Raw genomic sequence first — 27,817 nt, 5'->3', positions numbered from 1 at the left:
AAACATTAATAGTTTCTCGATTTTCATAGGTGGTGCAAGATATTTGTTATCTGACGACTGCATAGTGAAATGGAAATGAAATCATATTTTTCGATATATATATTCCTCATCTAGGTTTGTAAATCTAAAACCACTTCCTTTTACAATAAGTCAGCACAGCGTAAGACAAAATAAGAAATGTCTTTACAAAAAAGATAAATGTCAAAACCTTTGAGAGAGAAAATTTACAATTCTGGCATCTTGAAGAGTTGGCCTTCTTCATATTAAAGAATATGTATGCCCTACAGAGTTAAATAATGACATTTGTACCTCTTAGGCAAATGTTCCTCTCTCTTATTCCATCTCTCAGCAAAGTTTTCCTACCAGCTGACATGCTCTTTTCTATCGTGGATATTTTGTCTGTGTGTGTGTGTGTGTGTGTGTGCGTGTGTGTTTTTCTTTGTCTTTGTTCTTCCTGTTGATCTTTCTTCCTCCAACCTATTTGATTCAGTCTGGCGTTCATAATACCTCTACGGACCGATCCTCTCTTGTGCACCTTGTTCTAGCACCACCTTATCAGCAACAAAATTCAACGCACAGGAGCAGAATGGGACTTATCAATCCACACTGTACAGCAAAGAGAATGAACATCAGGCCGCTGTACACGTATCTCTGCCCTTCATCTGTGCGATCCTCAGAGCTGCCAGCCCTCTCAGATATGGATTAAACCTGAGACATGATCGCCATTCAGAGTGGCGGTTCGTAGAGCAAATGGACGGGGTTTAATCCTTATCTGCAAGACTCGCCCTCGGCAAGGTAAAAAAAAGGATAGTTTCTGCTGTTTAGTGGATGAATTGCAATTAAAACTTTAGCGCACATGAATAAAATAACAAAGTAAGCAGGTCGGAGGACTGGAATTTTTTTTAGATGTGATATGGGAATGCCTGAGGTGGAGTTGGTGGGCGAGTGCGGGAGTAAAGGTGGATTTATAGTTGTTCATTAAGGGGGTATTGCATAGCTTTGAAGCCTACGCACACAGCTGCTGTTGCTATGCCGTAGTTGACATGTGCCTCCTCAAATATGTAGCTACACATAGGGGATACTGTGGCTACAAAATGAGATAGGTTAGGTTTTATCCTAGTTTCTGATGATTTCTGTGGTTGTTGATAGTGAAGTCAACGCTCAGTACATTTACATGCACAGTTTAGGCAAGCTACAGTTATGGCTCGATTAGACCATTTAACCCGACTACCATTTAACCCGACTACTTGTCCCCCGGTGCTTGTATACAAGCACCGGGGGAGATCTTATTTATTGACAGGAGTATGTCAGACCTCGCCACTGCAGGAGGAAATATGCCGCCTTTCATCTAGTTGCTATTGACTTACATTATTTATGCAGTCTAGCCTATAGACTGCATCATAATCACAACTGTATATTTGTAGTAACTTCAGGGTGGAAACCTGCCACGTCACGTACATATAATTAAACAGCGCTGAGCAAACTCTGCTGTCATTGATTCATTTTAAGCTATCTAAAAATATCAATATCAGTGTAACATGCTATATGTAGATTATTTTTACTGATCTACCTTGTCGTAAGACAGCCCTTACCGGCAGGGATTTGAAGCCGTTTTATCAAAAACACCAGTCTCCACTGAGAATCATTTTACTCCACTGAACAGCAGAGCTGCTGGTTTACCGCTGTCTCCATCACCTGGTGCGTAAGGTAGAGAGGAGCACATATTCAAATATAGTGTTCATGTAATTGATATTGATTTTTTAGGTGGCTAAAGTATGTTTTGCTGTGGTCCTGTCCATATCAAGACATCCACTGTGCCGGTGTTGTGGGACTGTACTTTATTTATCAGAGGAGGGGGATGGCTGGGGTGTAACTTTTTCATCAAAATAAATATAAAATGCTACCTTTTAAAGTTGTACGTCACACACCTAAGCCAAAATTAAAAACATTAAAAACACGGAGCAGCGACTAGGAACAAGCGCAGAACACCTAATCCATTTAAATTGCGACTAAGGTGTCTAAGGTCGATCGAATCAACAGAGAGCGTTAGTCTGATTTTGAGAAATTTGATTAAGTCCAAGTTCAGTAGATGTATTTCAAAAGTCCACTTTTATTCACACTAACAGAATAATACAGCTTTTTCTAACATTATGTAAACGTCCTGACTGAGGAAGTTGAAGTATGGCTCTGTAATCTTCACTTTTTCAGCAACACACATCTAGCAATGTAATCTCCACTCCAACCCCTTATGCTCGGAATAAAAGCTGCTCCATCACAGTGACTGAAAGAGGCACAGTGATTGCATGTGGTACTATTTGCTGTAGTTTCCTTTCAGTAATGATACGAGGCAAAATACATGTCACCTTGATGTAACTCCAGTTCAAGTGCATGTGTTGCTCAGCATCACTTATATCACACAGTGAACGCAAGACTGTAAACACAGTTTGTGTGGAGAAAAATATTAAAACGTGATGCATCTGTCTAGTGTTGTGGGGATGTGATCAGCGGGTGACATCTGACACTGAACAATGACTCAAAACACTGTAGTTATCTGGGATTGGACTCCCATCAACCCTTCGCCACAAATAATCCAGCTCAACTGAGTGGACATATAGCAAGAGAGCTATATTTCACATGGCAATGTGTTTGCCATTTATGCAAGTGGCTAGTAGTGCTAAAACCTTTCTGAAAATATTTTTTATTGACTGTCTGTTCATTTCTGCACCTCTGATGCAGGTGTTTGTTAGTTGCTGTAATTTAATTTCCGGTAACACCTGGAATCAGACACCTTCCACTAGTATTTAAACCTCTGAAACCTGAGAAAAATAGTTTGATTTTCTTCCAAAACACATGAAAATCAAAATGAGCAATTTGGCAAGAAATGTCCTGCAAACTGCTAAACATGTCCAAAAGACTCTTTATCATTCTTTTAATTATATATTTAAAATGATGTTACAGAAAAAAGAACATTTTTCTAGCCCTTTTTGGGGGTAATTTTCTTGTCGTTTTTTTAATTTATGTGTTTTTTACTTTTTTTGGGTTATTTTCAGATAACTTTCTCGTAACTTTTTACCAATTTCTTGAACCATTTTTTTGTTAAATAGCTTGTCACCCTCCCATGTTTCTGAAAGAAATCAAGCCAATTTACTCAGGCTTCACAAAGCTTAAAGAATGTGGATAAATTGTGATGAGAACAATGCAACAATCTAACACCAAAACTGTTTGGCACTTGAGTGAATCTAAAACCTGACATGGAGGGAGTCGATGAAGACTGGCAGGAAGCCTGAGAGGAAAATAATCTTTATATCATGTGCTAAGTTTATTTCTATCTGCATACGACATGGTTAATACATCCCTATATTTCCATTTTATTCTTGTTTTATTTTCTTTTAATTCCCATGGAGTATTTCCACCTTGAATATTTACAGAATTTTGCAACCCCAGTTCACTTAAACGCTCTTAGAAGTCATATCAACAAGGTGTTCAATTAGAGTTCAGATAGGAGCCATGTGATGATGGTTAATAAAGGTCACATTAGAGCTTACCTGATTGGAGTATCGCATGCTGACGTTGCGCTGGTCCTGGCGGGGAACATAGCGGTGGATGGGATCAATATCTTTGGGGCTGATCAGCTCATCCACTGGATTGTGAGCATGCATACATACATGCATACATACATACATACATACATACACACACACACACACACACACACACACACACACACACACACAGAAAGAAATTCCATTGACATGTATACAAAACACATGCCCACATAGAAAAAGAAAAAACAAATCTATTTCCGACCATTTACACAAATACAGAAAAGCTTACAGACACAATGGATGAGTCAAGCTGCATCCTCTAATTCATGTCAGTGAAGAATTAAGCATTATTTACAGTCATTAGATAATCATGAATAATGAAAGACTAATAGATTTTTTGGGCAACTCTGAATATTTTGTGTCATACCAAATAACATGGTCTAATAAATCTCATAAAATATGACCTTAAGGCCACGTTAATGTTGCATTTTTAATGAACTTGATATTAGAATGCATGAATGAAGAGAGCGAGCGTGTGAGTTCACAGCATCATATGAAAGCACACACACAGATGCATACCCAGCAGCTTGGCGATGTTGTAAAGGGCCTGACCACACAGGAAGAACAGCCCATCACGGCCAGAGTTGCTGGGAAAACGCTTCTGGCTTCCATGCTTGTTCTGCTCCGCCTCCACAAAGTCAGCCGGGACATAGTAGTATTTGGGGATCACAGCATGGCCTGGGGTGAGAAATGGGAAGTGAGGACTGTGTTCATGTAGACAGCACCTTCTCTGGACACGTGTTCTATGCGTGTTTTGAGCAAGATCAATCTGCATTGTTGTTACAAAAAACACACTTAAATAAGACTGCGGTGTTGAAACACAAAGCACAGTATGTAGCAGCAGAGTTTTGCAGAGAACTGCAGTGATTGTATGTTTTTAAACCAATTTTCTACTTAGGAGGAACATCTTTACGTTTCAGCATGTTCTGTACAAGCACAAGTCAACCACTGATGTGTGCACTGTTCAATCGCTGCATGCATGCCCCCAATCTGTTTATGCTTTACAAAAATTACTTCTGATTTTTTTTATTTAAAGTTCAAATGGGCTTTTCAAAGCAATTCAGGTATTATATACCTGCGTATATTTGGAAAAAACATGACATGAATAACAGGTGTACTAGAAGGAAATAACATTTTTGTACTAAAAGTGGGTTTTCACAGATCTACCATGACAGGCACATAATGGGCGCCAGGTGTGAAACCACCATAGTGGAGCAAAGTACTTCCTGATCGCTCAGGGTAAAAATTGTGCCACTCCAGTCGGAATTGAAAGGTACAGCCATTCATTCCAAGTCAGTGGAAGCAGCACACTAATTAGGTGTGTTAGGTAGTGCAGGAGAAAAAGCATTCACCCACCACTGTGGAGACTCGGGCTAAGGCAACTGGGAGAGTTTATGGGTGGGAGGCTGGTGAGGGATCATGCCTTTGGCACAGAACTAGCCACTCCTAATGTTTTGTTTGTGTACACTGTCTCTTTCTATTACATTCTCCTACGAGCATGAATTAAGGGTAGCAATGATAAAGACTGAAATGAGGGGGCAACCGGATGTTGTGCTTGAAAGAAACAAGGAAAACAAAAACAAGACTAAGGCCATGTTTACACCACAGACTGTATATAACAAAGGACAACATGACAATCCTCCAAAGTGTAGCTTTTCAATCTGGATCATAGTATAGGTCATAAATCCCTCCCCTCCATGTTAGTGAATGGGACAAAGACCGAACTAAAAAACTAAAAGTACATGCCACATCAATTTTTCCCAAAAATGGTTTCTGTCACTGAAGGTAGTTTTCATCCACCTAAAGTTTGTTCAAGTGATTGTTTATACGATATGTTTGGTTTTAATGAGTTATTCAAGTCTTCCAAAAAGGGGATTTTCCACTGGATGTTTTGGTAGGAACTCCCCCAATGCAGGTATCTTTACTGCGCAGACTCTGGCTCCGAATGACGTAACCAGAGCAGATGGCAGTGGCAGTACCCCACATATTTAAATAGGAGCATGTCGTTCATCTTTATATACAGTCTATGGTTTGCACCTGGTGTCAATATGCATTCTTGGTGATCAGATCACAAGTGGACAGCGTTGAATACAAGTGACCACAAAGGCATATTGTGACACAGTCACTCAAACCACTTGCCGAAGTGGTCTCGGATGCATTTGACCACATATTCTTTGTAAACACTAATGCATCCTAATGCATCCCCAACAAAGACTATGTCATCTGTGCAGGACGTAGTGGTTGATATGGTGACAGTACGCTAACATTCTATATATTGCTCATTTTACGACAAGCTAGGCCAAGTATCGTTTCACCATCTGTCGTTTTGCCTGATGACAGAGGATGTGTTAGATTCTGCAGGTGTCCACTTGTGTTCGGATCACTCAAACATGTTAATACCAGTTCAAAAAGGCTCTAAAGTCTATAGCCATTTAATTTTCACTTCACACAAAATACAACTTGTCTGATGAGAGTGTCATTAGTTTTTCAAGTGTTTGGGCACTATTCAAATTTAGACTCCATGGTTGCAAAAGAAGAAAATTTAAGGTTTAAACAAAGTTATTACATTTATCATTTCTTATAAGTTATTATATTTATCCCTATAGTTATCAATATACTTCACTCAAAAGTAAAGGGAAAACAAGCTTAAATAGCTCATCCCTCCAAAAAAGATATTGGCTGACATGAGCATGGTGTAAGACTGAGAAATGACAAGAAATTAAAAGGCAATATAGTGTGATATCAGGCTATATTTTGATCATTTCAGGTGAAGGTAGAAATAGTAAAAAAAATATGGCATGTGTGCCTGTATATGAGACAGCCCCAGCTACAATCGTTTTATTCCAAGCCATACAAGTTCTGCTCTAAATTTTCCTGAAAGTGTGGTTTAATATGAATCGAACCCCCTTCAAAGAAAAAAAATGACTCAAAGAATGGCACAATGGTAGTAAATGTTGCCCATTCACTACAATTCAGCAGCACGTCTCCCTGAGCTGCACCCTGCATGTGTGTGCATCATCCAAACAATGGGAGACCGTGACTCCCGGGGGGGGTCGGCTGAACCTGGAGCAGAACACATAATAGCAGCTTCTGACAGCTGCAGATACATTTGTGGGTTTAGACTTTTCATGGGCATTAATGGTAAATGGGGGGAAAAAACTTGTATTATCCTATAAAATCCAGCCAATTAACTTCAGGAGTTTTATTAATCCATACACAACCAGTACAAAGGCACTGTGGAGACATGTGGAGCAAGCTAGCTCTGCCACACATCATCATTATCCTTTCTACACTCCAATTATTCCTGTTCTTTTATGAACAGACCAACAGAAACTCAAAGCTCTTGACATCCCCATAATTTGGCTGACTACCCTCACAGCAATGGCTGCAGGTGACTACAGAAGCCAGGCTCGCCACACATGAAGAAAGGCTGAGTTCACTTGAATGTAACGCCCCTGTGAACCTGGGTCATAGCATGTGATGCATGAATATGGATGATGTGATATAACAAGAAAAGTTTTTCATCGCTAGAGGGAAAGAGAAAAGAGGCAGGAGCTCCAATACGGACCATATTGATATGGTGGTTACATGCATGTGTTTGTGCATTTGTAATTGTCCATCAAAAAATCCATCAGTCACTGCATTTATGTGTGTGTGTGTGTGTGTATGTGTGTGTATATATTCATGTGACTGCCCACCCTCATAAGAGTGGAAGATGATGGGTTCAAGGAGGTCCTGGTATTCTTTGACCTGAGCTTTATTTCCTCTGAACACCCCTGCAACAAACAAATAGACACACATTAAAAACACACACACACACACACACACACACACACACATTTGATCAAACTTTTAGATGAAACTTTTTGCAACAAATAACAACAACAGTTGTCTATTAATACAGCAGATAAAAAGCAAGATTAGCATTCATATGGAAGCATCTCTATGGCCTTCTGATGAATGTAAGTCCATGTTTACCAGTTAGTTGCTACCTTCATCTCTGCTGTTTGGTGCTGAGCAGGTAGTGTACAAAAGATTTATAAGACCTTTTTTTTGCTGTAAAAATCTGTGTATTGTGGCTGGAAACACTGCCCATGGGAGCTGAGAGTAGCAAAACAGTGAGGTTTGGGCCATAAAACCAAAACAATGAGCTGAAAGACACGGGTGGAAATTATCTGTAGATTGCTGCATAATTTAAGGAATACTTCAATCCCCAAATGACCATTTGTATGTCAATTACACACCCTGTGTTACAATGGATTCATGAAGAAAATGGAGAACATTTTGATGAATAGGGCTCCACATCTAACAACAGCAAATTTACACTCACAAACTCTTCCGTAACTCATGCTGCATAATCCAAGTCAAATTTATACAGTTGCATGCTCAGTATTTCTGAAACAGACATTCACATTCAAACAGCCATTTTTGACAGAGAACTGAACAAAAAAGTAAAACTTATCCATGCTCCCCTCAAATCCAGACTCCATGAACAAAAGCAGTCATTTTACCTCGCTGAACACAGAAGCTGCTGGTTTACAACTGCCTCGATCAGTTGTTTACTTGTGTTATTGTGTGACTTTTGGTGACTCACAGGTAACCCTTTAAAAACACCACAGTCACTCAATAACATAACAAAGAACAAAGAGAAGCAGTGGTAGAGCAGCAGTTTTGGTGATCACCAAGGTAAAATTACTGTTTTTGTCACTGGAGTCCGGCTTTGCAGAGAACTTCTGTAAGTGTCAGTTTCAGCTGAGTGTCCTAGTAAAAACAGCTTTCTGTTTAGGAAGTATCAATTTATACTACATGTGATGTGTCAGAGTTTGTAAAAGATGTGTTGACATAGTTTTGTTGTTGTAAAACTCAGCCATTTTTTATTTCAATTCATGAAGATTTTTCTCAGTTTTTGGAATCTACATTCACCAGAGGCATGCAAGAAAAGAGTTTTCTACACAAATTCAAAGTAACGCCGAGTTTATAATTGATAAAGAAATGGTCATTTGGGGGTCGTTAATGTTAAAGCACTGTTGTGTGCTTTTTAAATGAATGTATGACTAAACAGAAATCTGAATGTTGATCATTTAATTGATTTAGCTGCTTGGATCACTTTAAAAGGACAATTTATTGTTTTTGAGTTGTTAAAAGATGCTCCCATAAAGATGAGCAGTTTGAGGCATCTGAGATGGGACAACAGGCCATAAATCAGGTTGTTTGTTTGTCCTACAAATGTCAGTGGAGTATAAATCAGAACGAGAGTGATTAAATGATGCTTGAATTCACATTATTTGGAGAAACTCGCTGTATGTCTGACCATTCCCAGAGGTTCACACACAAATTTCACACATCACCTATTTTTGAAAAGTGTTTCAGAGCCCTCTAACGCCTAGCAAACACCAAAATGTAATTTCCTGTTAAATGCCTCAAGTCTGTCTTCTATCTTCACAATGACCCACTTGAGGCACCATAACAGCAGCTATGGGTAGAACAAGGCTTACCGTCAATCATCATGTAGATGAAAAATATGGGAAACTCGCACTCGATTCCATCAAAAAGCTGGAGAGAGACAGAGAGAGGAGGAATTATTGCTTTTCCATTTCAGAAAGGGGAGAGAGGCGCAGGGACTTTAAAGCAGCGGATGGCTGAACTTTAGTAGCGCTGAATATGGAACAGCGTGGCACAGGGAAGGTATATAGAAGACGTGACATTGTGGATGAAAACTGACAGATCACAATGGAATAATAATGCTCCCTTGCAAGGTCACTTTCTTTCATTCAAGTCTGCTATTTGTTTTCAGGAGGACATTTGAAGGTCTGAGATGTCAGAAAGTTTATGATGCAGAGACAAATATGAAATGAGTGAAATATAAGTGAGAGAAAAGATGCATCAGTGGACTATTTTCACAATTTGGCTGTGGGCCCACACTTCCACCACTTCAACAAAAAAATCTGTTACATTACGAGACTTGAAAGTAGGAGATAACAATTAAAAGTACATAAATTGGATACCTGAGTTATTACAATTGAACCAACAACAGTGGGCATGAAGTCCTGTGGACTGACAGGTAACTCATTCATTGGATAATTTCAGTGATGTCAGCCTAAATCATCAGCGGTGCTACATGGATCCATCTGGGGAAATCACATTCTGATGGCAGCAGGTCATGCTACTGCACCCAGTCTGTTTATCTCGTCTGCTGTTGTCTGAGCTAACCAAGACATAACTGATTATGGGTATTATTACTTAAGACTGCAACTGGTACATCATAAAGAGTAAAACAGCAAAAACTAATTTTGCACCGTAACATTTATAGGGAGATAGTTGTGGTTGCCAGGTTCCAATTGTTTCACTTTTTTTTTTAAAATAAATGTATAATTACTTACTTACTTATAATGTACAAAGAGTAACATCTATACACATCAGTATTTACACTGATACATCATACAATTACAAAAAGTTAGAGCAGAGTTGTGTTGCGCTTATGTCCATCTTTATTAAAAAGCAGGCAAAGTTTAGCAAACACACTTAAACACGCGACTTAAAGTAAAATTAATTTCTCGGGATTTCTTGTGTTATATTACGTCATCACCTGCAGCGTTATCACCTGATGCCATCCTTCCGCATTTCATGCACACGCGACCGATGATGCCGACCGTGCATGTATCATGTGGACGCGCCTGGTGCTGTACAGCCATGAGCTATATCCGGCTGCGTTCTCAGCTGACACCATCCAGTTGCATTACAGGTGGAAGCAAAATGTGGCTTTTGGCGTCATGCTCATATGCCAAAAGCACTAGCAGAGCGGAGGTATTTGTTGACAAGTTTAGAATGAGAACGGGCTGGTATCTTCAAGTCTGAACTCCACTGGGTGGCTGAACAACATTCTTCCAAAAGATCATGCGACTGAGATGTTATCAGTCCATTAAATGGCCATTATCTGCAGTTACACCTGCCAGTGCTACTCCTTTAAAAGGTTGTTTTCAGCCTATTCAATGGCCATTTCTAGTTAGATTAGGTTTCTCTTTTGCTTTTTTTAAGTTTAGGTGCCAGAACAACGTGGTTTAGGAAAACATTATGGTTCGGCATAAATATTGTTTTCATGTGTTTTCGTGTTTTCACTTTAACCCCGATCTCCTTGGTGAAGGTCCCATGTTTGACCCACCGTTCAATTATAAAGACATTATCACACAGGGAAGAAAGTCCCATGAAAGCCCCTTCTGGCAGAAAGTTTTCTTTTTAATGGCCTGATAGTAGCTTTCTCAACCTTTTAGTGGGTGTGGCAGGCCCCCACAAACCTATATCTGTGATGCTTATCACCACTGATAACAGCCATTAAATGACCTGACAGCCAAATCAGCTGGAAAGATTTTCTCTGTAAATGCTCCAAAACCTACCATGGGTGCAAAGCTGTGTTGAAATCTGGTAAATGTGAAAGCCAAAGCATATGATTAAATAACTAACTAATATCAGGTTTTTGATTTAGTTAAACCTGTCCCTCATAAACATTTTGCAAGCTGGGACTGACTGATTGAAATGAATGAGTAAGTGATGAGTGTGTGAGTAACTGTGCAACTGTCAAGTTGTTTCCAGTCAACAGAACTAAGAAAAATAAAACCCAGCATATGGCAGCATCTGGAGTGAATTTTCCAGAACAAACACTTGAACTGACATGAACACCATCATTTGTTGGATTATTTTCTGAATCTTACTCAGCCAGAAATCCTATTACAGATCACACATTGCATGTGTGTGTCATGTCACACACATACACAAACGCACAGCCTTCATTTGGGTACAAGTCACATGCAGTGAAGACAGTCAAGTGAATCACAGCCTTATTAATTCCTGTAATTCAATCCCATCTTGTTTGTGCTTGACTAAAGAGGATCAGCACCAACACACAGCAGAAATGTGAACAGCTCTATATTTACAAAATAACTCTTTTCTTTGTCACCAAATGTTTATAAACAAAACAAATTATCACGGTCTGCATGAAAAGACAATCAAACAACCTGCAAATTTTGATCAGCTCATCCACAAATCATCATTTTAGCCAATCTGACCATAAATGCCACTATTCCTCACTATCTCTGTCCCCCATCTTTTTCAATAATCTCCACACTGATGGAAGATTAAAGAGATGACGTCCTACTGCAATAACAAATGGCTGGTAGAGCTGGCACACACAAATAAAAGTATGAGAGCTGCATTCACTATTACCAAGCAAACACTACGGGTCATGTGCTCAGAATGTGATTACGTAAATGGCTAATGTTCGTAATTAAGTATATGTGGCTTCAAACTCTGTGTTTCAACACAACCCAGAATATAGTCAATTTCATTTACTTTGATGGTTAAGCTACCTATAAATCCCATACTTAGTTGAATTAAATTGTAAATTCATGTATTATATTGATTTCAAAATAAATATTAATGGAAGATGGACAGATAGACACAGAAACAATTAATTCCTTTAAGTTATGGACTGAAAATAATAACCAATTTGAAGTTCATTTTCTTAAACAAATGATAAATAATATATATAATAAATGGATAAAAAAAACTGAGAGAACACACAGGAGTTTCTGTGAAGATTATCCAAAGAGGGAGTGCGGTATCTGCATATTTTAGGTACTGTGTGGGTCCTATGGCAATGATTTTTTGGAGGGTACAATAATCTGCCTAAAAAGACATAAAATTATTTGCCTCAGTCTCACTGCTTCTCTAATTAATGCCTTTGTAGGGCAGAGTCATCGTGTGAGAGAGGGATGAGAGGGGGAAAAATGAAAAGACGGTACAAAGGTGCATACAGAGATACAAACGCAGAGGAGTGTTTATTTAGAGGGAGGGGGAGAGAGAACGGGAGAGCTAAGGCAGTCACCCAGTGAGGCCTGTGCTTTTTGGCCCGTTGAGGCTGTAAACAGGCAGGGATCCCTGGTGTTTTGTGCTTGAGTAGCTCAGCTGATTGGTAAAACTGTCTATCACACAGGCTGCTGCTCTCTGTCAATGGTAAACAGACAGGGAGCACAGACGTCTGCCCTGCTGTGAATTCTCTCTTAAACACCAACAACAGCTTCACTCCATGTCTTCTGCAGGGAGACCTGGTCTACCTGTGACTTCTCCTTCAGCAGACAGAGCTCACACTGTGTCAGACACTCGCTCAGCATTTCATTACTCTGTGTGTTTATCACTCCAAGGAGGTAACATTTTGCTGTTTTGTTTTCTACTTCCCTTGAAATGTCACACTTCTAAAATTGACATTTTTTCTTAAGTTTGGTTAAGTTTACCGAAAAATGGTAATGTTGTAATGTTTACAGCATTTTTAAAGCGTTAAGGACTGTTTGGCGCATTTTACGTGCTTTTCATTCTTCTATTTTTTTATAATTAAGGCTGTGTTCATGCATATGGCATTCATTTTGGCAGGACTGTTTATTTTTGTTTACTCTTTGAATTTCCAGCTTAGCTCCTACAGTAGGTCTAAAATACACAGCGTAGACAAAATTGTTACATTCATACAGCTGAGTGCAAAAAATGCGCCACTGAAACCCATTTAAGGTGCAATTTATGATCCCACAGCCATCAAAGCATAAAGCATGCATTGTATTATTTCTGGGTGCCAGTCTGTGCTTTTGCTTTTGAATTGCTAATATTTACTTCTTCCCACCTGATGACATAATTTTTACCATATTTGGCATATGGAGAAAATCAATCAATGTTGCTGCAGATCAGTGACATATCCCAGGCTGGGATAATATGAGACTAAATGAATATTTGATATTTATGATTAGGACTGATGCTGGTTAAAATCTTCATGAAAGTAGAAACTAAAATTAATGTATAATATATTTCAAAGCTTGATTTTAAAAAGCATAATTTGTGTGCAGAGCGATATGAGTGTAAGTAATATCAAAGTGAAGCCTATGACCACCTGGCACAGTTTCCCAATATAAAACTTGATTACTTGCAGTATTTGCCGATGAGGCAGCAAATATATTACTGTTGGTAAATGGACGGCAAATGGCAGCAGGAGTTGCGAAACTTAACTGTCTTTCACAATAAATCTGCATGCCTGCTGGTAGAACTGAAGGCAGAATGGAGCCTGAAGGAGCTGAGGCATTAAATACTGTTTGCTAATTCTTAGCCTTAGAGTTTTTGTATCGTATTAGCTGCAGGATTAAAGAAAGCTAATTTCAAAGCATCCTAAGTGGTTAAGAGTTGGTGCCCCACGAGTGCCCTCTTCCACTGAATATGCCTTTTTTTAAATTCCATTTTCAGCACCAAGGACCCACCTTTCTGCAAATGAAAGAGCAGCCGGAAGCAATCTAACTTTGTCAAAGGGATAGTGTTTCAAACATTCTTCAGAGCCACATAACAGCTGTGAGAGCTACGAGTCTATGATTCTGTCGAGTTCTGCTGCAGCACATTAAAAAACAGGTCACTGACAGCCACAACAGCTGAACTATATTTTATGTGCACAGCTATTTGAAAAACAAATACATATTTCAAGCAGTATTTTGTGTAAATTATAATATAGCAGTATTTTCTCTGCAAAATATGACTGGCAGAAATCTTCTCATTTTAACACACTTTTTTCTAACTTTAACCAAGAAATCCCTTTTTTGCAGACAGCCCTGTAGGCAGACTTCATCCAACAGCAAGAAAAAATAGTATTTGTATGGTTTTGTTTGCAGCCAATCACTGCAAGCATTCTTTAATTTATTGTGATGTGACTGGCCCACTACCACAGCAGCTACAACCCAATCAGTCTGTGATGAGGTGAAGTCAAGCGCGGTGCATTTGGTGAAGTTGGCAGTTCAGTGTGCCTAAAAATCACATAAGTAAGACTATATAGTATTGCTTTTATGTGATGTTGTCTTTTAATTTGTCTCTTTGTTTGTCTTTTAATTTTATCTCTTCATTTATCTTTATCTAACCAATCTTTTTATTGTGTCTTGGTCCTGCTTATTATTATCATTATCATTATTTATTTTCTGTGTTTACTGTTGTTTTCTGCCTCTAATCTCCTGTTTAATTCTACCTCAACTCTTGTCTGGTCTTTATTTGGCATTATTGTCTAACCTCTGTTGTTATTTTGCCTCAGGGGCTTATTGCCTCTGCTTTACTTTGTTTGTCAAAGCATTTTTTTTATTGCACCAAAGGACCACGAGCTGGAAGCAAACCTGCGGCTGCTGCGGTAAGGACACAGCCACCGCACATGGGGCGCCTGCTCCATCCACTGAGCTACTGGGCACCCTGTCAAAGCACTTTGTAACTGTGTTTTTAGGGATGCTATATAAAAAAAAGTTATAATAATAGTGGATATTAGACAAGATAAGAAATCTCTATCCATCCATTTTCTTCTGCCTATCTGGTGCTGGGTTGCAGGAGCAGCATGCTGAGCAAGGCACCACAGCTGTCCCTCTTCACAGCAAAACTTTCAAGCTCCTCCAGGGGGACCCCGAGGCGCTCTCAGGCCAGATGAGATATATAATCTTTCCAGCGTGTTCTGGGTCTTCCCCGGGGTCTCCCACCAGTCGGACTTGCCCGGAAAACCGGCAGGCGCCCAGGAGGTGTTCTGATCAGATGCCCAAGCCACATCAACTGGCCCCTTTAGACACGAAGTAGCAGTGGCTCTCCTCCAAACTCCCTCCAGAAGTCTGAGCTCCTCACCCTATCTTTAAGGCTGAGCCCTGCACCCCATGGTAGAAACTAATTTGGCTGCTTGTATCATAAAATCATCTCTTCCGAGTCTTTCAGATAATGTTACATCAAAATTTTAAAATCGTCGCTATACAAACAGCATTTCCACATCTTTAATGACTTGACCGAATTGAGCTTTGATCAAATTAAAATGTGTGAATAGGACAGAAAGTTAGTTCTAATATTGGCTGGTTGTAATAAAGTGAGATGACATCATTTTCTTTGGTCGTTCATGATCAGTTATTGTGCTTTGAGCCATGCATACTGACCTCAGTGCCCTGCCAGCCTCAGTCATACTGCTTGAAGAAGAGGAGTAGTTGATTCATCGGATTATAGCCTAACTTGATGCTCCAATGCACTGAAGAGCTCATTCATGTCTTTTGGCTACCTTTTTTAAGTCTAGATTAAAATCTATGAACTTTCTGAACAAATGTAACCCACCACCAGAAAACCAGCAACAAGTCAGCCCGGCACAAGTCGTCTAAACAAAGACAAATCTTTTTTTTTTTTTTTTTAAATTAGTGATTTTCGTTTTTTTGCAGAATATGCAAGTTGAAATCACAAAGAATCCATTCCATGCTTCAAATACCAGTATTGGGGGCCTTAAAACCATAAACTTTATATTTGAATTTGGGTTGTTTTAGGGGAAAAGTCGGTTCCTAGTTGGGGGCGTGGAGATACCGCAGTAAATTAGCATACTGGCTTTCTTTGGCTATTCATGCGCTTTTGTTCCTTTTTTCGGCCAATCTGCTGCACGCTAAAGAGGAACCACATGGCTACTTAAGCAGCCTCTCCTGCATTTAAAGTAGGGTAGTTACTGTTGCTGCTACTTCTGGAAGCTGTGTGTGTTTTCATCACTGAATGAAGATGGAGCAGAAAAAACGCATTGCAGAAGAACTAAAACGGGGCTGTTACAGCGCAAATCTTTGGCAGTGCTTCTTTGAGAAGCCAGATGCTTCTGGTCATGCCGACACCGATCTCACTTCTGATTCTGAACCCGAACCAGAAGATGAAACTGAAGAAATCAACAAAAAAATGCTACGGAAGAAGAAAGGAGAATTCTCTCCTCAGGACACAGTTGTGTAGCTGCAAACTTTCTCCAGAGCTTATGTACAACATACGGATGGATTCTTTAGCACCCGAAATAGAGTGGCAGGATATGAGAATAAATTAACACCTTGAAGCAAACAGGCGTACAGTAGTAACTTCTGAGATGACCACATTCACCAAGAAGCCTGCGACAAAAAGAAAGCACCCCCAAACTTGTTATCTGATCGGACGCAATAAAGTCTGCAGGAATACTTTTATGTTTCTTATGGGGTGAGTTTTTATTAACATCCAAGCTATCCACGTTATGTTAGTGTTCATTCGAAGTCACATACAGGGATTACAAACTGTTTTTCATGCTAGAAGCTATCTTTAAATAATCCACTGTGAGTTTCATTAATGTCCAAGTTAACTAGCTAACTAGTTCAGTATTGTCATTTTAAAATGTAATAATACGCACGTCGAAACTGTGAACATCTGCTATTAATTCAAATAACACACCAACCTGATAATGTGCTTGAATAATGTGTGCACTCATGGGTACATGAGTAAAGTATTGACTGTCCTGTCAATACTGACTCCCCAGGTAGGTGAGAATCTTTCAGAAACTTTGAGGCTGGATTTCTCACAAAACTAGTTTGAGGAGTGCCTTCATTTAAATGGCCACATCTTCTTTAGATATTTTCAGATTTCCATCTGTTAGACATCACTGGAAAGCTTAGAAACTACACTTTCAGAATCTGTAAATAACTCAAAATGCCCCTCTGGCGACTTCCTGTTTTTTCCATGGCTGGAAATAAATATAAGCTGCTCTTCCATAAGAGTCCCCATTACTCCTCCTTGAAACTGTAGTACAACAGTCCAAACCTCTGTGTCATGTGACCTTGAAGACCTATGACATGAATGACCCACCACTCAGCAGAACTGATTAGACCTCGTGGATGAGACGACAAACATCTAAATCAAACAGAAACTCCAGTTGCCTCTGACTTGCAGATCAACTTTGATTCTCCCCATGTGCCTCTCGGAGTTTATTAATTCTGGGCGGTTAGTTCTGCAGCTTGTGCGATGATTTGTTTAGCATTAAGAGCCCTGCCTTTGATTCACTCATTGTACGCTCACTGAGCTGATTCTGAAGTGAACACGCTGCCATTTCGCCGGGATCACGGGGGATTCAGAAAAGGACAATGAATGCACCGTCATTCACATACATATATATGCAAGAGCACACCCACAGGCAGGGGCTCGCACGCACGCACGCACACACACACACACACACACACACACACAAAGACTGGGAGTGAAATACCTGGAGGATTAAAACACTTGAAATGGGAGAGGCTAAGTCACACAGGCAGATTTCTGAGCACTATCATACAAGGATAATACCTTCCTTTGCAGGCTTAAACATTTCAAAAACTTTTCAAATGTCATACTCAAGCACTTTCAAGTTGTACTTTTTCAGGTTTTATATATCACCAAGCAGTGGCACTCTGCCTTTTGCTCTGCATTAACAAGTGCTTGCCTTAAATAACCTCTTGGTACATTTTTAAATGCTATAACATTCTTTGACTCTAAATCTGATATTGATTAACAGGTCATTCTTTGCAATGGAAGGAGAAACGGCCTCCTTTCTTCTCTGGTGGGGTTCCCCAGGGATATATCGTGGATCCTTTATTATTTTTATCCATGTCCTCTTTTTTAAACATATTATCCATGGGTTTCTTTTTTATTTTCAACTGTTATGATGATGACACTTAGTTGTACGCTTTGCTAAAGCTAGGAAGAACAAGCAACATTTCTGTGCTTTTGCATGTCTGTCTGACATGATAAAATATTCGGCGTGTAAGAATTGCTTTTAGTTAGAACACCTTCAAAAGTCCAGGTGTTGTTTGGGAGGCCTACTGTGTAAAACTAAAAGTCTGAGAAATTCAACTGAGCAGTGAGGGAAAAAAAAATCCACGAATTATAGCACATATAAATAGAAAAAAAAAACATCAGCACCCACCTTCATTTCAGCAGGTTTGTAGTAGCGTCTATTCTTGTCTTCATTAGCAGTGCGGTAGCCATCACGGAGGAAACGCTTGAAGCCGTATTTGCCCCGCAGCTTGCGGACAATCTTGTCCAGTGTCTGACTATAGAGAGCATCGTCGTCTACTGCAAAGGCAGGGTAGCTGATGGTTGGAAGCAAGGCTGCGTCTGTATTCTACCATAAGGGAAAAGTTTTAGTTAAGAGATTGTGCTACAACAAGGAACATTTTTGTGAAACTGTTGAATTGCATTTAGCAGCAGGCTCATAATATAAAATAATGAGTAGTACATAGTAGTAGCCAGTCATAGGAGAGGAGTGGATCATGCCTTGGCTGTCATAGAAAATGCAAACCACACACTGGACAGCTGTAGATGCCTTTTACCAGCCTAAAGGACTGTTCACCCCAAAGTTAAAATGACAGTTTTTGCTTACCTTACCTGTAGTTCTAATTATTAGTCTAAATTGTTTCGGTTCAGGGCGCCAGACATCTCTATAGCTTATATCTCCAACACTCAGCAACTCCAAAATAATCTAGATTGATAAAAAGCACTACCGGTAATAGAACAAATATGTATTTTTGTTTTTTGGGTGAACTGCCCCTTTGAGAATTAAAGCTCCTGGTTATGAACATCACACTACAGCCTTTTTTGTCTACATTTCAATTTGGACAATCATTAGGGTTGAATATTGTTATTAGGGGTGAAAAAACATAATGACTGGGCATCTAATTTGCTCATTTCATTTTTGCTTGGTTTGCTATATTAAGCTGTGAAAATGAAAGCTATTAGGCCCCGGCCTCACTGCAAACAGTTATGAATATTTAAGGTTTATTAATAGACGGAAGAGCTTCCTAAAATAACAAACTTGCAATCCATATTCTGCATGGACTGTGCTGTAAGTGAACTGAAGTCCTTACTAACTGCAGACATGCTTTCTTACAGCTACGAAGCAGTTTATCAACCAGCTTAAGGACTAGATTTCAGTCCAAGATGTGACTGTTTGATGCGGCTGTTACGTTTTGCATTGTAATCTTTTTAAATTCCCAACAAGGCTCTACAGTTCGCAGGAGAGCCGACTGCTGCTCTCTGGTCCAATCCTCTCTTATTCTTCGACTCCTTGTACAACTCCAATTTACATGTTAACATCCTCGGCAGCTGCAGCAGAAATGGGATATCAGCTTGCAGAACGCATTCAGCGCAGGTACTGAATGTGTCTGGAATTGAATATTGAATTCCTATCTTTTGCCATAGTGTGCAGGATACTGATATTGTATTGATATTTTGGTTAGCTTGACATTATCCTACAGTATGTTGGTCTCTCGCTACCTTGCTACACTCCATACTTCTAGCGCCTTAATGTGATACAACTATAATGCAAATGTAATCGTCTAATTACGCTCATTTCCTCGCAAGCTGACTGCGGCTATTCTGCTTGACACATTCAGCACAGAGAGAGAGAGAGAGAGAGAGAGAGAGAGAGAGAGAGAGAGAGAGAGAGAGAGAGAGAGAGAGAGAGAGAGATGTGATCATTTAAGTGTCTGCAAGTGGTGGAGTGGAGAGAAGGGAATGATTTTGCTCTTGCTTTACCTACGGCCTTTATTTTTTTTACCTCCCTGCAGCTCTGCAGCCACCTTTCACTTTCCCCATTTTTCGTCAAGACTGAACCATCAATAGAATAAGTATGGGCAGTGTAATGAGCGCACCGTGAGGGAATAGGCACTTTCTGCTTTCCAAAAATACCCTGACATTTTGACATAAGTACATCGTTTGTTTGATGTGTACAATTAACCTTTCAAGTATTCGGCATATGTATGGCAGGCATATATTTCAGTCTTTGATTGGTAGAGATTATGCACACAGCTGCTCCTCAAAGTAAAAAAAAAGGGCAAAAGAGGCGACAAGTTGAATCAACATTTGCACCTGAGGATATTTATCGATAACCTACAGAAGGTTAACCCTTTGAAACCTGAGTAAGTTGGCTTGATTTCTTTAAAGCATGGGAAGAAAGGAATAAGCAACAAAAGATCAAATGATCCAAAAATGTGAAAGAATTTAGCCAAAAGTAAAAGGAAAATATTTGAAAATTCGTTAAGAATAATTATTAAGAAATTAAACATAAACAATACAAGTAAATGATCTGAAAAAGGTGCTTGAAAATTAAAATAATTCTGTAATGTAATTTTAAATATGTAATTCTGATCATTTTGAATATAGTTTTTCCCTTGCTTTTTTCTCTTTTTTGCCCCCCCATACAGTTTTCCCCAGCTGTTTAAAAAGAATTTTCTACTACTTTCTTTCTAATCTACTAATTTCATGCAATTTGTAGAACATTTCCAATCACCCTAATTTGCTTAGTGTTGAAAGGCTTTTTACATTATCTCGTGCTTTATTTCTAGATTTTAGTCCTTTGTAGAGTGGTTTTAGCTGCTTCATAGGCAGATAGACATGTGAACTCACATGTGAGCGAGACTCTCGGGGCAGCAAGGAGCACAAGGTTTGCCTGTTCCTGTTGTGGGCGTCCAGATCCACAAATATCACTGACCACGAACAGCCCTGCAGAGCAAAACACATACATAGAAAGCATGCCAGTCACAACTGAACTATTAACCTGTTACGGCACACAGTTTTGTGTTCTGCATGTGCACACAGATAAAAATACATAGAGGAGACGTACAACAACCCCTCCATCATTTTTAGGTTAAAAAAAAAAAAAAAAATGACAGCAAAATGGCTAAAACGACTTAAGGACCACTTTAAAGCCCCCTTGTATCACACCTCACTCCTCCGCACATCAAAACACACTCTTTCACTGTAAAACCAGGCTGATATTTTTGGGTTGAACATGTTTTTGAAGTACCGTGTGGGAGTGCTTGAACAACAGCGAGTCGAGAGTCAACCTATCACTTCAAAAGTCCCTGTGTTCAAAAACGAAGTGCTGCTATTACAACACAGTCTGTCAGTCCAGTGCACTTATACAGAGAGAGAGAGAGAGAGAGAGAGAGAGAGAGAGAGAGAGAGAGGGAAAGGGGAGAGGGGCAGTTTATGCTTTTTACTTTGTGCGGGGAAGTGATCAAACCTTTCTAGTTCTAAAAAACTGGTTCAGTCCACTTCATCCATCCATCAGCAGCGCTTACATAAAACCGAGTCACTCCTGCAACCTGCTAAGCAGTTTCTAATGTAAGTCAAATGCATTATGTATGAAGATTGCCGGAGTCGACTTTTTTTCCTTCAAAAAACAGATCCAGCCAGGGCTTTTAGTCAAATCAGCAAGCTTTCCTGTCGCAATTTGCATAGGGCAGGGGATTGCTGGTCACCGATGTAGGCAGCTGTGTAACAAGTCAGTGAAATGGCACTCTCAGGGAAACCTGTTCTCATGTTACAGCTGCAGAGTGCATGGGAACGGAGCATGTAAGATGAGTGATTTTGCTGTTGATGTGTGCTGATGACTGTGGTTTCCTTCAGTAAGCTGAAGATTTTCATTTTTATTAAAACTGAGCAGTCCAGACTGTAATTTCTGTATGTCTTTTTTTTGTTAATTTATAGATTTTTTTCAGCATTTCTGCTTTATTTGACCATGACAGAGATAGTCAGGGGAGAGAGTGGTAATAATGTGCAGAAACACGAGGCCCAGGGCCAGATGAGAATGTTTTCCGCTAAAGGACTTAGCCTTAATGACACAAGCTCGACCCGAAGAGCTACCAAAGCATCCCATATGTCATGTATGTCAACCCTTTTATAATTCCACACAGTAAAAAGCAATAGAAAATAATAATCTTTGCCACCTGATAAATAAACATTAAACAAATAACACAAATATGTAAAGACTTATATTGAATAAAAAAAAAAGAAATCAAAAGAATGAACTGACCAATGTCCAACGATCTGCAGTATAGACTTTGTTTTTTTAAGCAATGGCTCCTAGAATTATTTCCTATAAACCACTGCTGACTGTCAAACAAGAGAAGTGAGTATTTCTCATTCACTTCCCCTTAACTTCCAGTGATTAGAGTCAAGACGCCAATATCCACAATTGTGCTTAAATTCTTTAATGCTAAAGGTACATTCAAAATCATTATTACTAAGAATGAGTGAGTACACCGTTATCTGTATCTGTATCCTTGTGAAACACTGTATAGCAGGCTTTGAGGTACTTGTTCTCTCGTTTGGTGGGTGTGGTAGAGGTGATACCCAATCAGCAGTGCCATGAATATCAATAAATAACCCTTATCATTACCTGTGTCAGATGTATCACACTGGATTTGCTCAATTACTGCATTTTCATCATAAAAAAATGTCAAAATCAAAAACCAACTGACATTACCACAATGACAAATTTTCCAAATGTTGTCAGAACTTCATATTTATATTTTGCATCATTTTATGTCAATATTCAGTTTTGGTTAAAAAAAAATGCAGCCAATATTTTTTTTTTTACCATTAACAGACATTGCAACTGATTGAGCATATTTTTAAGCATCCTTGGATCCCTGGAAATTTCCAATAAAAGTTCAATCTATAATTATTATAATTAATGAAACATAAGTCTTTCAGTGGAGGTTCTGAAAACTGCAGTGCACTCTAGGGATTTTTTTTAGGCCTAACACATACTTAATCTAAGTACTTGAGATGCTTGTAGAGATGAAAGATGAATTTTTGACTAAACCATTGTTAATCACGGGCAAAAAACTACCATTGTTTTTTAAAAAAAAATCAGATTCATGGTCATATTTTTTTTTATGTATTTTTGTCTCCACCCCTACTTCTCCACACTATTCTACTTACCTTTTAGACCTATAAGTAATTAGCCCACATCCCTCTGTAATGAAAATGTGACTGTATAATACAAGTCAATTACAGGCCACCACAATCTATGCCAGAAAGCCATCAGTGTCACTGTTCTTATTATAGGCTGCTAATAAATGTTGTCAGCATGTAGAATATATAATGTAAAATCATAATATACATTAACTTGACAAAGCTTTCTGTGTGCAGTGTGGATGAATTAAATTCAAAGATTTATGTCAGAAGAGAAAAAAAACTCTCTTTCACACACACACATAAAAAAAAAAAGAAAATTGTTGGATTGAGTTAGTTCGGCGTGTGTCCACTCCACTACTCAACTGGGTGTGAATTACTGTAGGTGACAATCCCAAGATAGGAAGTGGAGCCTGTTAGGATTTGATTGTCCGGCCGCGTGTACACAGCTCTGTGAATTTAATGACTGGCTTTAAAGTTGAAGGATCCTCCTCTTTGCAAGATCAATTCTATCCACAGAGTTCAATTTGTCACACCGAGAAGCCGCTGTCTTTGCATCCACCACGTGACTCAAAGGGATCAAGAAAAAATCAAAAGTTCACCAAACTGAAGGCTGAGTGTCCATTCAATTAAGGCTAAAAATGACACACACCCACATGGGTCTGCAGCCAGAGTGAAATGTGATAGCGGAGCTCAGAAAGTACTAAATGTTACGGTTAGAGAGGTTGGGGAGTGGAGAGTTGCTTTTGGTGTTGGACGGATGAGAGTCAGTTGGGAAATCAAGATTGATAGAGATCGTTAATAACCAACTGGCTGGCTTGTAGCACTTCCACTTCCAGAGGGACAAGAGACTGGAGGAGACGCTCTCACTTACAAAAGCCCCACACAGCATGGGTCATAAAGCAGCTACCTCTATAAATTGATTCTTTCAACAAGCTGAACTTGATGACAAAATCAATTTCCAGGCACAGTTAAACCCCTCATTTTGCAGCTGATCAGGAGAGAAAAACAGAGACTTTAATATACACTTATCCTGACAGCCCCATATACAGTGATCGGAAAAATATGCCATGTTTCGATGGCTGGAGAAGCCGTCGCTGGCTAAAACCCAAGTGGAGAAAATAAGAAGAAAGAGAGACTTGCTAAGTGCAGGGCTTCATTTTCCAATCCATTAGCAGATATAATGAATGTTCCTGTTCCTTTCCACCAAACAGCAAAAAAAAAGAAACATATTCACTAATGGACATTGTAAGGAGAATCAGAGAAAAACCAGGAATAAACATCAACTGTGGCGATTGATAAAAGTCGGCTGAGTCGAACATGCTAAATGAATCTCCTGATGGTCAAACTTCTACTTGAAGAAATCCTCTGGCATCAATGACAACAGCAGCAATTATGCTGAGGATGTGTCCTTGTTGAAAGAGCCATGGCTTTCCATAAATTCAGCTACCGACTCAGGTAATTCTTTGTTTGGGATGCAAACGTCAAGCGTATCTAAATGATGTATGGAGCTGGTATTTGAAATAGGCTGTCCATGTATAATGTGATCTCATGTCATGGGACTTTTTGTGAGGAGGAAATGTGTAAGCAAATATTATAATTATTCAAATACCTGGTTTCCAAACAGGTTGAATCCATTGATGGCCTCCAGAGCAGCTTTGGCCAGGCCGACAGAGCTGCAGAGAAAAAAAATTGAGAATTACACGACACAAAATATGCAAAATGTTACAGACATTGGCTACTGTTGCATGTACACCATTATTTCCCTAATGTTCTTTTCTTTACACTGTCCACCTATTTATTAGTAACACTGCTATTTTTATTCTGCCTCAGTATGTGTTATCTTCTTTGTGTTGTCATCTATTGTTGACTATGAATGTGTATTTTATTGTTGTCTTTTATGTCATGTATGTACCCTGAAAAGATACTGAAAGACAGCAGCCACCCCAGCCACAAGCCTGTTCATACAGCTGCCATCTGGAAAAAGATACAGAAATATCTGCTGCTACACCACCAGACTAAGGTACAGCTTCATTTCCCAGGCTGTGAGACTCCTCAACTTTTCATCCTTCAACTCCAAAAGAATGTAGCAGGTTCGAAGGACAAAACTTATCTTATTTTATCTTTCTGCAAAGATGACAATATCCTGAATTTGATGCAATCATATAAACAGCATATTCTGTTTAAATATTCTGAATCAGGCTGTTTTCCAAATTCAGCATTTTCCAATGAAAATATGCCAGAATTATTCATGTTTTATGGGCATGTATGCAGTCAATTTGGAACGTGTCTCTCAACAATGGATATATTAAGAAAACCTTTACAGCAATGGAGGCGTGGCCCCGTTTATTCCAATGAGAGCTGCTCAGTAGCACATGAGGCAAAAAAACAAACAACAAAACTCTATTTTTGTGATATGAAAGTACCGGGCTCTTCCCTGTTACCGGGCCCATAGAGCATGCACATTGTGTCCAAGCTGCTAACTTCTCCCGCCAGAGCAGCTGACTTCTGGTTGAGGACCTCATTAGCTTGAATGGCAACCAAATAATTTAATATTGTGGCTCTAACTAGAACTAGAACTAAATTGATTAAATCTTGATAGTGAAATTAATCATTTTGTGGAGGTTTTGGTTAACCCCCTAAAAAAAATGTATCTACTGTACTAGTATATCTGCACTCCATAGCCTCACATGACGATGTAATTCCACTTTTGGCCACTTTTTAAAATTTTTGTGAGGCTCTTCCCCGGTGTTTAGTCTCAATCAGGGGGATGTATCACCGCAGTTTGCGACACACAGTCTTTCATCTGTTTACAGTCAGCTCTGTGCATTGTCATGGATACATTGTACACAAACCAACTTGCCAACAGTTTGATTAAAAGACTTGGATATCAACCGGTTTTTGGATATGCGCAAATATCGCAGCACCGACTTTCTCAAGAAGGCGAAGGAAGGAAAGAGAGTCCGCCACAGGTGGGAAACTGTGAAAAAATCCTATTTAAGTGCAAAAAAAGCAAAACGACAAGCAGCTCCAGCTGTCCATATTTTGTGATAAACATGTTGGACACAAAATCAGGAGTAGGCACGACTGCATGTAAATGGGAGTGTTAGTTAAATATTCATTTTCATTAGACACGAACACAGTTTAGTAGGAAAATTGTCTTTTTCGGAATAAGGGGGGACAAGGAATATTTTGTGCATGTAAACTTACTCATTGGTGGTGAAAATTTGTAGGAGTATCTCACATTTCATGAGAGTGACAATAAAAGCTGTGATAGGGACCGTAAGTGTCTTTCAATTTCCAGAAGATCAAAAAAAAAAAAAACATTCAGAAAGGCTCTGAATCTTAAACAGCTATCTGTTAGGATTCAATAAAGTTGAAGGGCCCTGAGATTGTAGTCTACTGTAGATAATGGATCTCTTTAATAAAAACCTTATACTAAATTTCACACTGGCTGGCTACTGTGATTGTGATGCAGACTTAATGTGAATCAATTTCACCGTCATTTTGTTTCCCTTTCTACCCGGCCAAGTTTCCCAAGAAAAGAAAAGGAGCGGGGAGAAAAACATAAAATTGCAGGGGAACTTGGTGATGACTGGCAGTAGATCTGCTGACATATCAAAACGCATTCAATACCATTAGTGAAGGCGGAATCGATGCTTAAAATACAGATGACGGCTGGCTAATTCAGTCCAGAAAAGAGCTCTGCTGAAACTAGTTCTGTGAAACACACACACACACACACACACACACACACACACAAAAAAAAAAAAAAAAAGGCCAGTGCCGGTCAGCAAGGCTGTCAGCACTTCACAGCAGAAGTAGAGGAGGTATGATGCTTGGTGGGGAAACGGAAGGTTAAAAAGTGATACCAGGAAACAGGCTCATAACAGCAGCATGATGCAACAGTTTCACCTGACAGTTGGAGATAAAGATTTGTGTGATGAAAATGTTGCTGTAGACTGTCGAGCTCACACTGTGAACTGTACAACAGCACTCCGTTGTTCATACTGTAAATGTGTTTACACACAGCAGCATTTTCCAGTTGAAGTCATGCTGGGTTAACTGCCTCATATGCTTCTTCATATATATACTGGAGTTTATTTTGGAATTGTGAACCATGTGACGAAAAATGTATACCAAAGGAATCAATATCCTTGACAGTAGATATTATGGCACCCACTGACATCAAAATTTGATCACCTTATTGAGACCAAAGTTTCATATGGAGGACATGTGATGACAAATGAACCATCTACATGACAAGTTAACAAACTCCACTTAGAAATGAGCAAAATGGAATATGGTTTTGAGTGCTTGAAAAAGCGAACAAGTGGAATTTATTTAAACTCAAGTAATTAATCTGCATGATTTGATATTTTTGACCAGTTAGTGACAGAAAAACAAGCTGTTAAGACAACATTATACTGACATATTATTACCTCAAAAAAATCATATGATGAACATGTAAATTAATTTACACCATGGAGGTATGAAGTCAGCTGCATACAATGGTGCAGGCATGGCCCTGTGCAGTCCTATGAGAGTTGCTCTGTGGGGCTTGACACCAAAACAGTTCAATTTCCAGGTACAAAATTTCCCAGATCTTCCGCAGTTTAGCCACTTTGTCTAATTGGCTTAGCGCTTTGAAACCTGTAGCAACATTACTTTTATTGTGCTGC

The 27,817-nt window shown here is 39.2% G+C and overlaps 1 protein-coding gene across 3 annotated transcripts in view; it reads right to left on the bottom strand.

Moving 5' to 3' along the window:
* Window positions 1-27,817, bottom strand: part of phkb (phosphorylase kinase, beta) — a 146,833-nt gene that overhangs the window by 72,667 nt on the left and 46,349 nt on the right. For all 3 annotated transcript variants that reach the window (XM_042484300.2, XM_042484291.2, XM_042484283.2), the window contains 7 exons: window positions 24,748-24,811; window positions 20,838-20,933; window positions 18,358-18,555; window positions 9,101-9,158; window positions 7,304-7,381; window positions 4,125-4,283; window positions 3,546-3,640 (listed from right to left, as the gene is read on the bottom strand). In XM_042484300.2, the coding sequence (XP_042340234.2) occupies window positions 3,546-3,640; window positions 4,125-4,283; window positions 7,304-7,381; window positions 9,101-9,158; window positions 18,358-18,555; window positions 20,838-20,933; window positions 24,748-24,811 (748 nt within the window). The remainder of the gene's footprint in view (window positions 1-3,545; window positions 3,641-4,124; window positions 4,284-7,303; window positions 7,382-9,100; window positions 9,159-18,357; window positions 18,556-20,837; window positions 20,934-24,747; window positions 24,812-27,817) is intronic.

This window comes from Plectropomus leopardus, chromosome 1 (assembly GCF_026936395.1).
Source record: "Plectropomus leopardus strain MGB_pleo_1.0 chromosome 1, ASM2693639v1, whole genome shotgun sequence".
Classification (NCBI taxonomy): Eukaryota; Metazoa; Chordata; class Actinopteri; order Perciformes; family Serranidae; genus Plectropomus; species Plectropomus leopardus.
This window is presented reverse-complemented; position numbering and strand designations above follow the sequence as displayed.